Source organism: Acipenser ruthenus, chromosome 30 (genome assembly GCF_902713425.1).
Source record: "Acipenser ruthenus chromosome 30, fAciRut3.2 maternal haplotype, whole genome shotgun sequence".
Classification (NCBI taxonomy): domain Eukaryota; kingdom Metazoa; phylum Chordata; class Actinopteri; order Acipenseriformes; family Acipenseridae; genus Acipenser; species Acipenser ruthenus.
The window spans coordinates 3418311-3432628 of record NC_081218.1 but is presented as its reverse complement, the minus strand read 5'-3'; the positions used below and the strand labels follow the sequence as shown (position 1 = coordinate 3432628).

Genomic DNA, 14318 nt, shown 5'->3' with positions numbered 1-14318 from the left:
CCAGCTACCCCACCACCATCATCATCACTGACCTCCCCCAGTCACCCAGCTCCCCCACCACCATCACCACCACCATCATCATCACTGACCTCGCCCAGTCACCCAGCTCCCCCACCACCATCACCACCATCATCATCATCACTGACCTCCCCCAGTCACCCAGATACCCCACCACCATCATCATCACTGACCTCCCCCAGTCACCCAGCTCCCCCACCACCATCATCATCATCACTGACCTCCCCCAGTCACCCAGCTCCCCCACCACCATCATCATCATCATCACTGATCTCCCCCAGTCACCCAGCTCCCCCACCACCATCATCATCACTGACCTCCCCCAGTCACCCAGCTCCCCCACCACCATCATCATCATCACTGACCTCGCCCAGTCACCCAGCTCCCCCACCACCATCACCACCATCATCATCATCACTGACCTCCCCCAGTCACCCAGCTCCCCCACCACCATCATCATCATCACTGACCTCGCCCAGTCACCCAGCTCCCCCACCATCATCACCACCATCATCATCATCACTGACCTCCCCCAGTCACCCAGCTCCCCCACCACCATCATCATCATCACTGACCTCGCCCAGTCACCCAGCTCCCCCACCATCATCACCACCATCATCATCATCACTGACCTCCCCCAGTCACCACCACTGAGCGTAATGGAGGCTTTGGAACTTTTTTATTTACTGGAGGCTTAATGTATCTTTTTAATGACGAAAATAAATCAAATAAATGCAGTTGAAACAACAGCTGGAGAAATGTTGTAATTATTTGAAACTACTGAGTGTACTGGATTTAACTGTTTGCAATTAATTTACATGTATACGGCATTTTAACATAACGCTAAATAATATTGGAATATTTTTAAACTGTTACTTGGTCAGATAACAGGAAGTCTTTGTAACTAGCAGTGTTGTGCAGTGGCCTGCCAGTAATGATTCTGCTCCCTGGTGTTATGAGACAAAAAGCTCTTTAGCCACGAATGCAGACAAGCCCGGCTCTCATGGCTGCTGGTTTGTGCCCACCCTCCGCCCTCTTACATCAGCACGGTGTGCAAGCTGTCCTGCGGGGATACAGTGAACATCCACACTCTTGTTGCCTGCTTAGGATTCTCAGGTTTAATTTCCCTGTATCTGATTGTGGAAGGATCTCAGAACTTTGTCAAGCCGGGTCTTAAAGGATCCCAGTGATTCTGCCTCAACAACATGACTAGGCAGCCCATTCCATCCCCTCACCACTCTCTGTGTGAAGAAGTGTCTCCTTCAACAACATGACTAGGCAGCCCATTCCATCCCCTCACCACTCTCTGTGTGAAGAAGTGTCTCCTTCAACAACATGACTAGGCAGCCCATTCCATCCCCTCACCACTCTCTGTGTGAAGAAGCGTCTCCTTCAACAACATGACAAGGCAGCCCATTCCACCCCCTCACCACTCTCTGTGTGAAGAAGCGTCTCCTTCAACAACATGACTAGGCAGCCCATTCCATCCCCTCACCACTCTCTGTGTGAAGAAGAGTATCCTTCAGCAACATGACTAGGCAGCCCCTTCCACCCCCTCACCACTCTCTGTGTGAAGAAGTGTCTCCTTCAACAACATGACAAGGCAGCCCCTTCCATACCCTCACCACTCTGTGTGAAGAAGTGTCTCCTTCAACATGACTAGGCAGCCCCTTCCATCCCCTCACCACTCTGTGTGAAGAAGTGTCTCCTTCAACATGACTAGGCAGCCCATTCCATCCCCTCACCACTCTCTGTGTGAAGAAGTGTCTCCTTCAACATGACTAGGCAGCCCCTTCCATCCCCTCACCACTCTCTGTGTGAAGAAGTGTCTCCTTCAACAGCATGACTAGGCAGCCCCTTCCATCCCCTCACCACTCTTTGTGAAGAAGTGTCTCCTTCAACAACATGACTAGGCAGCCCCTTCCATCCCCTCACCACTCTTTGTGAGGAAGTGTCTCCTTCAACAACATGACTAGGCAGCCCATTCCACCCCCTCATCACTCTCTGTGTGAAGAAGCGTCTCCTTCCCTCTGTCCTAAGTCTGTCTCCACTTCATTTCCAGCTGTGTCCCCTGGTCCTGGTTTCTGTGCTGCTCTTAAAGTATTGGTTCAGGATAACTATGTCAACGCTTGCATTTAAATGAATCACAACCGCCCAGGATGAGACGCCGTGCTTTCCCACTGCAAGCGTACCGATTCGGACTACAGCATCCTCAGAATCAGCGCACAAAACGATACCACTACTGGTAGTGTACCATAGCAACTGTGACCACCTCGAGGAAGGGTACATGTCTTGGGGAAGTGGGTGACACACTTTATATTTCTGAGCGTGAATAGCTTGTGTCTCCGCTAGGTTGTCTAACCAAAAACAAACATGTAGTAAGACTTTGTGTCACGGTTGCCAAATTTCTGACAGAAAAATAGCGACCTCGTTCTTCAAAACTAATGCAAATTCCAACCGCGACTCTCAAAAAAACAAGCCCAATCCCGCTTATTATAAGCGGACTTGCCAACTCTGCTTTGTGTCTTTTTTTTGTGTTGTTGTGCTTGTATTATTTCCAGGTCAAGGCGCCTGGGTTTCCTGTTCGGTGTGTTTGTATTAAAGATGGCCGGTGATGGAGGCACTCTGAAGGATTTCAATGAAATTAAATCGCAGTTCCGGACACGGGAGGGCTTTTACAAACTGGTCACCCTCTCTGATTCCCAGCAGCGGGGCGGGGTGCCCCGAGGTCCCTCCTCGGGCTCCGCTGTGGGTCCCGGCTCCGGTTCGGGCTCAGTCCCGGGCGGCGGTGGCGGAGCTCCTGGTTCTGCTGCAGCTTCCTCCGCTTCTGCTGCCGCCGCCGCATCCTCATCTCTGGCCGGGTTCCTGCCCCCTGTCAGGGTCTCCATGGTAAAGCTGCAGCCGGAGGATCCGGGCGAGGAATCTGAAAGAGTTTGCTTCAATATCGGCAGGGAGCTGTATTTTTACACCTATACCAACATTAAAAAGGTAAGTCCTGGAACCGCCGGGAAAAATAAGCCACATTGTTTTTCATATGCATGCGGATTTGCAGTATTTTCTGCAAGGGTGTATTCAGGTGCTTGAGTACAGTATAGTTTTTTTTTCAGACAAAAAACGTCGATAATCCATAAAGGTCTTTATTTTGTAACAGTGGGGCACGTCTGCATGTTTTGAAGTGACTGTCGTTGTAAATTCTGCGGAAGACGCTTTCATGTCATGCAGTATTTTTGGCATTCAGTTTTACTAGATTCGATTTTTTTTTTTCATTTATTTGCACGTTTCTGCAGCAAAACATGTGATAAGCAAACGAGTCTTTTTTTATCATTAATAACAAGCATGCGTAATTTATTTACAGAACGATTTCTGCGAGGTCGAGGGGGTGTATGAACTTTACACAAAACTGACAAACCAAAAATGTGCATCAGAATTATTTTTATTTTTTAAAGTCAGACATAAGCAATTACTTTTCTGAACAGTTCTTATTAGTATTATTATTATTATGATTACTGTTTTTTTTATTATTATCAAATATACATACTACGTGTTGTGGGTATGTTTTAAAAAAAAAAGCACAGCATCGGTATTACATATGAAAACGTGTACATTATATCTTTAAATTGTAATACAAATCTGAAAAACAACCTCCAGTCCATGTAGATCATATTACCGTCTTCAGCTGCTGTGTGTGCTTAACTGAAAAGTGTGCACCCAGGTCCATGCACCTCCAGCAGCATTTCAAAGATAAGGGCACACTGAAACATGATACAGATATTAAACAGTGACTGTGTACACAGTGTACTGTTTCTACAAGTATTATCAAGATAACTTTGCCCAGCAGTTGCCTGCCTCCCCTGTCTTTACCTCTGGAGTCCCAGATTTCAATCCAGCCTCCTGAAATATCACACAAAGCTCACAATACAGCCGGCAGTGTCTGTTTGAGAGAGACTCAGGACAGGCGTTCTTTATCAACATTATCACGGCACACGGTTTCTTTTGGTCATTCGAGAAAGTCCAAGATTAGGACTCTGAATCCAGACAAATGATACATTTCACCAAATTACAGGTGTTTGGTGTTAGTGTAGGTTATTAATTGAGGTTAAACCACTGAAGTGAGTTTTACCTGTAGGTCCAGGAAGGAGCAGTGACTGTGTTTGCGCTTGTGGTTCCTCACAGCAGGTTGATCAGAGCACAGTAAATTGATCCCAGAACGAAAATGGATTCAATGCATCACAAGGAGGGCTAGTGATCCTGTAAGGGCAGGATTGAGCTCACAGAGCTCTGGAGAAGAGGTTTCTTTACTCAGATGTGATCAGCATTGGGAATTTGTATGTGCAATTCACCTATTCCACCATTAGGCGTCGCTACAGTGCCCGTGGTCCACTTGCAGACCCCCTGCGTTCCTTGAGTTCAGATTTAAATTTGTAATTATGCAACGTAGTGTCACGCATTTTGTTTGATACTGAAAATTTACTGTTCAGGACAGATTCCGACCCATAATCAGCCCTCTTCAAAAAATACGTCACTCAAACTCAGACAGTTCACCGCAAAGTCACTGCGTTCGGAGCACAGCTCAAAAGGGATATATCTTCAATTTAAAAGCCAGAGAAGCATTGTTCTGAATAGCCTGTGCATTTATTGTAGCTGGGAAGTGTGTAATAATGTAAGAAATATTCAATTCTAGTCCAGGTTAACCATCTAATTATAAAATAAACTCATTAATGACCTGTAATGCACGTCCATTCGCTATCTAGGTATCAAGTGTGCAGTTTTGAAAGAAAGCATGAGTTTTCATTGACATGCTCTCTGATATTAGACTAGGTTACAGGAAGTTCTCAATATGCTTGCCTTGCTCTCCAGGAAATCTGTTACTGCATCACTTCCTGCTGTAGGTCACGTCACTTAACCCTGAAGCACTTCTCACAGGTTCAGAGCATCTCGCTGGCTGTGAAGCATGTCAGTCATGAGGGGAAGCAGATCTTTTCAATTTCATTTTAGAACGTGTGACCTACAGCACAGGAAGTGATTCGTTATGAAGAATTTGCCTAAGAAGCTCTGTACTTGAGTAAAATAAATGTATGCTAGTGTTAAAGGTGATTATAGAACAGCCAATGTCAAGGGACTGTATTATTAGTTTATTTAGCAGACGCCTTTATCCAAGGCGACTTACAGAGACTAGGGTGTGTGAACTATGAGTCACTAACAACTACGTCTCGCCCGAAAGACGGAGCACAAGGAGGTTAAGTGACTTGCTCAGGGTCACACAATGAGTCCGTGGCTGAGGTGGGATTTGAACCGGGGACCTCCTGATTACAAGCCCTTTTCTTTAACCACTGGACCACACAGCCTCCTTCAAGAGAAAGACAAAAATGAAACATTTAATATGGCAGTACTGCCATAGGTTATATTGGCATATATTAAATGCCACATTGTTATTTTTTTCCCTGTTTACTACTAGCGCAATGGGCACTTGAAGGCACTCTTGCTGTCCTGCAGCCCCTTGTCCTTTCAGAAACACTGTTACAGGAGACCGAACCTGTTTTTCTAGTATTTTGTCATGATGCCGATGCTGTAGCTCCAGTGTTGTATTTCAATTTGCTAACGCAGTGCTGCCAGACTGAATTGAAATCCTCTGCATGCCCCTATGTTTCTCAGGCGGTTGATCTCAGCAAACCCCTTGACAAGCGCATCTACAAAGGAACGCAGCCCACGTGCCACGACTTCAATCAGTTCTCAGCCACGGCAGACAGTGTGTCTCTGGTCGTGGGGTTCTCTGCGGGACAGGTGCAGTACCTGGACCCCATCAAGAAGGAGACCAGTAAGCTGTTCAACGAGGAGGTATGTGCAGTGAAGTTCAGTGGCCGTAAAACTACATATCTGCCAGTAAGCAAGATCTCCAGGGTCTGGGCTCTTATTTATTAATTGTTTTATATTTGCAGCGCCCAAATATTTTGCACCAATTTTATCTCCCCATTATGTTACCTCACCTGTGCTGACCAGGCGCCTGGCCAGTAAGGGTCACTGTGGCGCGATGAGGAGAAACAGTCCCTGCCGGATTTGTAACCCTTACCCTGATCAGCCTGCTAGAGGAACCCTGTGGACTCCCCAGCTTAGACTTCGCTCCCCTGACTGTGTGAGTCGCCCTGCACGCCACCCAAGAGACCCCTGCACTCTTTTTAATGTATATTATCTATTATTTTCATTCTTGTGAATGTAGTGTTGATGAAAAGCTGTTCCCCAACAAAAGAAGACAGATGTAGTCCCGGTTCTAATTCTAAAATAATTGCATTCATATCAACTATAAAACACGTATTCATTTTTCGAATCCCTTGGTGAACCACAGTGAGCTAGGTTGTCAACTGTTTGGACAAACCGTACATACTGTACCCCTGTTATAATAAGATAAATCATGTACAGAAAATATCGCGATTCATTGATACACAGTGACTCGTTACAGCCCTATGAAATACTAACAGTTTAGGGAATACAACTTTTTTTGGGGGGGGGGAAGCAAAAATGGATGAGATTAATTTAGATTCATATTCTCTGCGAATATGTTTTTTGTTTAAATACAATCCAAATAGTTTTACAATAAATCCTCCATGCCTAACTGTGATGTTCCCTCTCCTCTTCTCTTCCCCTTTCCCAACTCAGAGGCTGATCGACAAGTCCAAGGTGACGTGTCTCAAGTGGCTTCCCGAGTCGGAGCAGCTCTTCTTGGCCTCTCACGCCAGCGGGACCCTCTACCTGTACAACGTGGAGCACCCGTGCGGCACTGCGGCCCCCCAGTACTCGCTGCTGCGACAGGGGGATGGATTCGCCATCTACACCTGCAAGAGCAAGACGCCCCGCAACCCGCTGCTGCGCTGGGCCGTGGGCGAGGGCGGGCTCAACGAGTTTGCCTTCTCCCCGGATGGCGTGCACCTGGCCTGCGTGGGGCAGGACGGCTGCCTGCGGGTCTTCCACTTCGACTCCATGGAGCTCCAGGGCGTCATGAAGAGCTACTTCGGGGGGCTGCTCTGCGTGTCCTGGAGCCCTGACGGGAAGTACTTAGCCACGGGCGGGGAAGATGACTTGGTGACGGTGTGGTCCTTCGGGGAGGGCCGGGTAATCGCCAGGGGCCACGGCCACAAGTCGTGGGTCAACGTGGTGGCTTTCGACCCGTTCACCACCAGCTTGGAAGAGGACGGGCCCGTGGAGTTCAGCGGGAGCGAGGAAGACCTTCAGGACCCCATTCATTTTGGGCACGTGCGCACCAGCAGTACCCTGTCCCGGCTGTCCAAGCACAGCTCCAAAGCAGGCGCCTCCGTTACCTACCGCTTCGGTTCTGTGGGCCAGGATACCCAGTTTTGCCTGTGGGACCTGACGGAAGACGTCCTCTATCCTCACCTGCCTCTTTCGCGCGCTCGGACGCTGACCAACACCTTCAGTTCTGTAATACATCCTTCAGTCAGCGGGGGGAGCAATCTCTGCAATCTCGGAGCAACAATCAACACTACAACCGAGGGCACCGCTGGGCACCCCCCTGGACACCACCACCCTCCTCCGCATGGCCCAGCCCTGCCCCGCTCGCTCTCCCGCTCCAACTCCCTGCCCCATCCTGCCGTCACCACCACCAGCAAGGGGCAGACGACCTCCGAAGGGGGCGCCCCCTTCAGTATCGGGCGCTTTGCCACCCTCTCGCTGCAGGAACGCAAGTCGGACAAGTCCGCGAGCGACAAGGAGCACAAGCGCTACCACAGCCTGGGGAACATCAGCAAGAGCAACGACAAGATCAACGTGGTGACCCGCAGCAGCCGTCTCGAAGCCGCCAAGGTGCTGGGCACGACCCTGTGCCCGCGCATGAACGACGTGCCCCTGCTGGAGCCACTCATCTGCAAGAAGATCGCCCACGAGCGCCTCTCCGTGCTCATGTTCCTCGACGACTGCATCATCACTGCCTGCCAGGAGGGCCTGATCTGCACCTGGGCGCGCCCTGGGAAAGCAGTGAGTGAAGCTGCTCCTTTATTCTATCGGATCACAGGCCTGATTTTACACTGTGGGAAAATTGACCGTTTTAAACATTGACTATGGATGGTGAAATTTGCCACAGGGTAAAAATATGTAGATTTTAGTGGCTGTTCTGGCATTGCTGTATATGAAAATCTATAGGAAGGGCAGAGTTTGTGGATTTGGCACTAAAAAAACTACTACAGGATGAAGTAAAAAAAACTGATATTTAGTCAAGCAAACTGAGGAAAAGAGATTGGACTGCACACTTTTGAAAAACAGATTCCGAAGTAAGTTCAGCCGTGGTTTTAGACCGCTTGTATGATGTGCAGACTGTATTGTTTTCAAATTGGTTTGTGTGTGCTACCCGCTAATGGCAGCGTGGTTTTAAAACTTGCTGAGACCCAAAATGTTATAGTTTGTAGATAATCTGAAGATATCTATTTTCTAACATTTTTTAAATCTCGTGAACATTTCAGAGAACAAGCGGTGTGTTCATAAACTCAGTCTCAGAGTGTCGGAGCGCACTCTGATGGTTGGTAAACTCCTGGAGTGCTCGTGGTGTCCTTCGAAAACTCACAGGAGGTGAATTCCGGAGCGCTGGAGCACACCCTGCCCGCTCGATCACACCCTGCCCGCTCGATCACACCCTGCCCGCTCGATCACACCCTGCCCGCTGGAGCACACCCTGCCCACTGGAGCACACCCTGCCCGCTCGATCACACCCTGCCCGCTCGATCACACCCTGCCCGCTCGATCACACCCTGCCCGCTCGATCACACCCTGCCCCCTCGATCACACCCTGCCCCCTCGATCACACCCTGCCCCCTCGATCACACCCTGCCCCCTCGAGCACACCCTGCCTGCTGGAGCACACCCTGCCCGCTGGAGCACACCCTGCCCGCTGGAGCACACCCTGCCCGCTCGATCACACCCTGCCCGCTCGATCACACCCTGCCCCCTCGATCACACCCTGCCCCCTCGATCACACCCTGCCCCCTCGATCACACCCTGCCCCCTCGAGCACACCCTGCCTGCTTGCGCTTCAGAGCTGGATTCACAGAGCGTTCACTTTCAAAAGGGTTAAATCAAACTGCAGAGCAGCAGGAATAATGACAGTACTATTAGACTTGAGTTGAAAACTCATGTTAAAAAGATCGGTTACATCGGTCCAAGAAAAAGCCATTAAACGACACAGCTGCATAATGATCATAGTTAATAAGAGTACAGTAGATGCCACTTATTAACACTCTCGTTCCCAGCAAAGTCATTAACCACAAGTTGCCAATCAGTGAAAAGCCCCCGTTTTCAAGTGTATTTATATGAAACGATATATACTGTAGTTGTATAAATATGGCGCTGAAATACCTGTGTTTGAAATGTGACAGTGTTAAAATGTTACATTTTCGTCCTCACGGTCCGATTGAAGATCTTGTGAAACATTAAACCGAAGTGTTTCTGATCCTTGAGAAAACCAGAACTTCAGTTTTCTCGCTGACGACTTCCATTTTCAAACCGCTTAGGTTGTTCGAAAACTAAAGAAAAAAATGCACGCTCTGAAGCACTCGGAAGAGATTCCTCGGAGGCTCTTGCACAGCGCCGGGTTGAGTTTACAAACACACAGGTAGAGAACCGGGTTCTTTTAATCTAAAGTAGCACTCGGTTATATGTTTTCAAATGAAAATACATGTGTGCTGTAACATGTGTTTCTTTCAAAACTGCACATTTGCGATTTCTTTAAACGGAAGTGTAAAGCAGGTGAGATCGGTGAGCTACAGTCGCTGTTTTACCAGCTCATTGAATGGGGTTCTGGGTTTGTTTTACTGCTATGAATTGTACTTTTGTTTTCTAGCTTGTTCTAAATGAACGGATATTTGATGATTACATTTTGAAAGAATGCTGTATTGTTCCAAATGTAGACAGTGTTCAGTTTGGTTTTCTTCCTTGCATTCATTACCATGACATCGGGATTGCAAGCAGTCTGCTCTAGTCTTGTCCTTGAAAGTCAGCATGATAACTCGGCACTGCTGTACGTTCTCTTAGCAACCTCTTCATTGTGTTCTCTCTCTCCCCTCCCTCCCTCTCTCCCCTCCCTCCCTCTCTCTCCCTCCCTCCCTCTCCCTCCCTCTCCCTCTCTCCCTCTCCCCCCCTCTCTCCCTCTCCCCTCTCCCCTCTCTCCCTCCCCCTCACTCCCTCCCTCTCCCTCCCTCCCTCTCCCTCTCCCTCTCTCCCCCTCTCTCCCCTCCCTCTCTCCTCTCTCCCCCCTCCCTCTCTCCTCTCTCCCTCTTCCCTCCCCCTCCCTCTCCCCTCTCCCCTGTCTCCCTCCCCCTCACTCCCTCCCTCTCCCTCTCTCCCCCTCTCTCTCTCCTCTCTCCCCCCTCCCTCTCTCCTCTCTCCCTCTTCCCTCCCCCTCCCTCTCCCCCTTCCCCCTCTCTCCCTCCCCCTCTCTCCCTCCCCCTCTCTCCCTCTCCCTCCCCCCTCTCCCCTCTCTCCCTCCCCCCTCTCCCCCTCCCTCTCCCCTCTCTCCCTCTCCCTCTCCCCTCTCTCCCTCCCTCCCTCTCTCCCTCTCCCCTCTCTCTCCCTCTCCCCTCACTCCCTCTCCCCTCTCTCCCTCTCCCCTCTCTCCCTCTCCCCTCTCTCTCCCTCCCCCTCACTCCCTCCCTCTCTCTCTCCCCTCCCTCTCTCCTCTCTCCCTCTTCTTCCCTCCCTCTCCCTTCCCTCTCCGTCCCTCTTCCCTCTCCCCTCTCTCCCTCCCTCTCTCCTCTCCCCCTCTCCCCCTCTCCCCCTCTCCCCCTCTCTCCCTCTCTCCCTCTCCCCCCTCCCTCTCTCCTCTCCCCCCCTCTCCAGACTTCGACAGTGCAGAATGGCAGTTCACCGAGTGGCACGGTGGTATAGCTGCGATGAAACCCTGCAGCCCCTTTTCAGCGAAGAGCCGTAAGAGACTCTGTTCACAAACACAAGACTGAGGAGCAGCACTTCAACCTGATGGGAAACTCTTTATCTCCTGGGGGGATGCTCCTCCAACACTTTGCAAAGCTATCACTGTTGTATTTTATTTATTTATTTTAACACAGAGACTCTAGTAATTTATATTGTACATATACAGAATATAAATACTGAGGATTCGATGTATCCAATCATGAAGATTTAATATATTAAATATATTGTACATAGTGCGGTTCACCTTGAATGTCCGAGATGGGATAATTGTACTGGTAGTGTATGACAGATTCCTATTAATAATGTCATGTTAATTAAAACAAAATATAGGTCTCTTAATATATGTGCATTCTGGACTTCAGTATTGGATAAAAGGAAGATGTTGATAAAAATGAAGTCTTTAATTCCATAAGTTTTGAACTTCTGTTCTGCATATGTCTCCAGTGGCCCGTTTTTGAAGGAATGTCATTGGAAATGTATTTCAATTTGAAACGCGGTACAGCGCATGCTGAAAGAAACCTCCGTTTGATACGAATGATTTCAGCTAGCATTGCACCTGCTGGCTCATTTTTTATTTGTATATTATTTAACAAATGCTTTTATCCAAGGTGACTTGCAGAGACTGTGCATCAGCTGCAGAGTCACTTCCAACAACGTCCTGGTTCCAAGCCCTTTTCTTTAACCACACAGCCTCTCCGTTTCACCTGGAGGGTTCAGTTATCGCCAGTCCTTCAATGGCTTCAGGTGCCCAGACTGGTTCGATCCTCGGTGCTGGCATGCTTCCTTTGTGTGCTGGATGTTTCCCAGAGCAGACCTGGATTCTAGTTTGAGGAACATGCTTGCTTTTGGCCTATCAGGAGAGACTCTGCGCTGAATAAAGAAGAATGAGGGGGGAATCTTCGTGAAACCCTAATCAGTACTTGGACGACAGGACAGAGTTAAGTGGAGACAGACTTAGGACAGAGTTAAGTGGAGACAGACTTAGGACAGAGGGTAGGAGACACCTCTTCACACAGAGAGTGGTGAGGGGATGGAAGGGGCTGCCTAGTCATGTTGTTGAAGGAGACACTTCTTCACACAGAGAGTGGTGAGGGGATGGAAGGGGCTGCCTAGTCATGTTGTTGAAGGAGACACTTCTTCACACAGAGAGTGGTGAGGGGATGGAATGGGCTGCCTAGTCATGTTGTTGAAGGAGACGCTTCTTCACACAGAGAGTGGTGAGGGGATGGAAGGGGCTGCCTAGTCATGCTGTTGAAGGAGACACTTCTTCACACAGAGAGTGGTGAGGGGATGGAAGGGGCTGCCTAGTCATGTTGTTGAAGGAGACACTTCTTCACACAGAGAGTGGTGAGGGGATGGAGTGGGCTGCCTAGTCATGTTGTTGAGGCAGAATCACTGGGATCCTTCAAAAAAACAATTTGACAAAGTTTTGAGATCAATCCGCTAGTATGAACAGGACGAGCACAGATGGGCTGAATGATTGTGCCCATTATTTGAATGAGGATCCTAACGAAACGAACAAATGCTCCTCAGCATTTTAACCACCTTTTCAGTATGTGGTCAGTGTTTGTCAATATTGCTCCTGGACCACTGACAAAGTTTGGAGATCAATCCGCTGCGGAGCGAATGGCCACCTCATCGTTTTTGTTATGTTCTTTTTTTATGTGATGGTAGCTTTACCGGAACATGGCATGTTTGGACAATGGCTAAAACATGTTGTTGATATGAACGCTGACAGACCAGGTGTGTTTGTGTAATGATGCCATCCTTGTCAGGAGTCGGAATGCGCAGCAGGAAGGATCGCATGTGGTTTGAACAGGTTTCTGTAGACTGTGTCCGCTGGGCTTCAGATGAGGCAACAAAAACGTGCATCTTCTTTCTATCTGAATGCTTGTTAAACACTGCTGTATATGTTTCTGTTTCTTTCGCATCTACCATGGAAGAAGAGTTCGATTCACAAAGCAGATGCTGAATTTAATCATACTGCTGTATTTGATTCCTACTCCAGGCAGGGATTCTATTAAAAAAAAAAAAAAAAAAAAACTAAGCTCTTAGCAACCTAAATGGATGGTTTTGTATCATCCAGAAAAGTGTTGGCCAATGAAAAATCATTAGACGTTCTAAATTAGGGAGAAAGTCATTGGCCAAAAAAAGAAATGCTGCTTTAGTTAGATAAGGCTGGATGGCTAAAAAATGAGTCCTTAGGCCTAGCACCCATCAGAGTAATAATACTGTCAATATTCAGACCCTGCACACTGCAAGCAAGAGTCTTAACACTATGCAGAAGAGCCAGGCTCATCAAAAACTGCCAAGACTCCCAATATCACTGCGATGTTTTCCGATTTCATGTTTTCTCTGTAGGATACTAACACTTTCACAAGCATGCACTGAAACAGTTATATATGGTCTTCAAAAAAGGGTCAAGATAGTGTTTTGTTTGCCTGCCTGATTTTCAGGTAGTCTAAAAGATGCAATTCTCTTATACTCCATGAAGAATTCTGAATCGTTGGGATCCTTCAAGAACCGATGCAGACGAAGCTGTGGGACCGCTCAGCTCTCCGTGTAGCTGGGTGTGGAGGTGACCTGCTATAGGAAGCATGCTCAGAAATGGAAAGTCAACATCTTGTGTCTTTTTCTTGCAGTGGAGATCTTTTCGTTGTATACAAGATTGACTTGGCACAAAAAATATATAAAAACTAGCGGGAATATGTCAAATAATTTGCAGCGATATGACAACATGGGATACAGCACAGGAAAGTAATGTGTTTTATAGCAATCCCATATATTTAACGGAAAACTGACAAAAAATGAAAAATGTGACATTTCGAAATCTAACATGAAATACAAAATACTTTATGGCTATTATGGCTCTTGTTAGACGTTTGCGATATCATTTTGGAGTTTCTTTGATTGCATGATGTTACATAAAAGATCTAAATTTATTTTTATATATATATATATATATATATATATATATATATATATATATATATTAGTATATCTCAAAATTCTAGTTGATGCAAAGCTTTTTTTAAAGGATGGACATTAAAAAGGTGTTGCTCTCTCTTCAGATCAATCAGATACCAGAGATAATGCCACGACAAACCATACTCCAGGTAATCAATAACACAGCTTCCTCCCAGGCAGACAAGCCACTGAATACTCAATTTGAATGTTACCTGCTGCAAAACCCATAAGAAACTAAGTCAAGAAGCTGAAACATTTTTCTTCTTGGATTCTCTCATAGTTAGACCATAGAATTAATGTTATAGTCCTATAGTTATGAATGTACAGGTAGTGGACAAAAAATTGGTAAATGAGGGACACCAAGTATATTCCACACAAGGGCTTCCACACAGGTGTGGCTCATGTGT

At 47.6% G+C, this 14318-nt stretch overlaps 1 protein-coding gene across 1 annotated transcript; it reads left to right on the top strand.

Moving 5' to 3' along the window:
* The first annotated feature begins 2224 nt into the window (after positions 1–2224).
* Positions 2225–11285, top strand: LOC117395348 (WD repeat-containing protein 20-like). The gene is made up of 4 exons (XM_033994221.3): positions 2225–3006; positions 5671–5853; positions 6670–8001; positions 10852–11285. The coding sequence occupies exons 1-4, from the start codon at positions 2623–2625 to the stop codon at positions 10897–10899; spliced, it is 1947 nt and encodes a 648-aa protein (XP_033850112.3). The 5' UTR covers positions 2225–2622; the 3' UTR covers positions 10900–11285.
* Positions 11286–14318: the final 3033 nt, after the last annotated feature.

Coding starts and splice junctions, on each gene's coding strand:
- LOC117395348 (XM_033994221.3), top strand. CDS start 2,623: ATGGCCGGTGATGGAGGCACTCTGAAGGATTTCAATGAAATTAAATCG. Junction 3,007..5,670: donor CCTATACCAACATTAAAAAG/GTAAGTCCTGGA, acceptor TATGTTTCTCAG/GCGGTTGATCTCAGCAAACC. Junction 5,854..6,669: donor GTAAGCTGTTCAACGAGGAG/GTATGTGCAGTG, acceptor TTCCCAACTCAG/AGGCTGATCGACAAGTCCAA.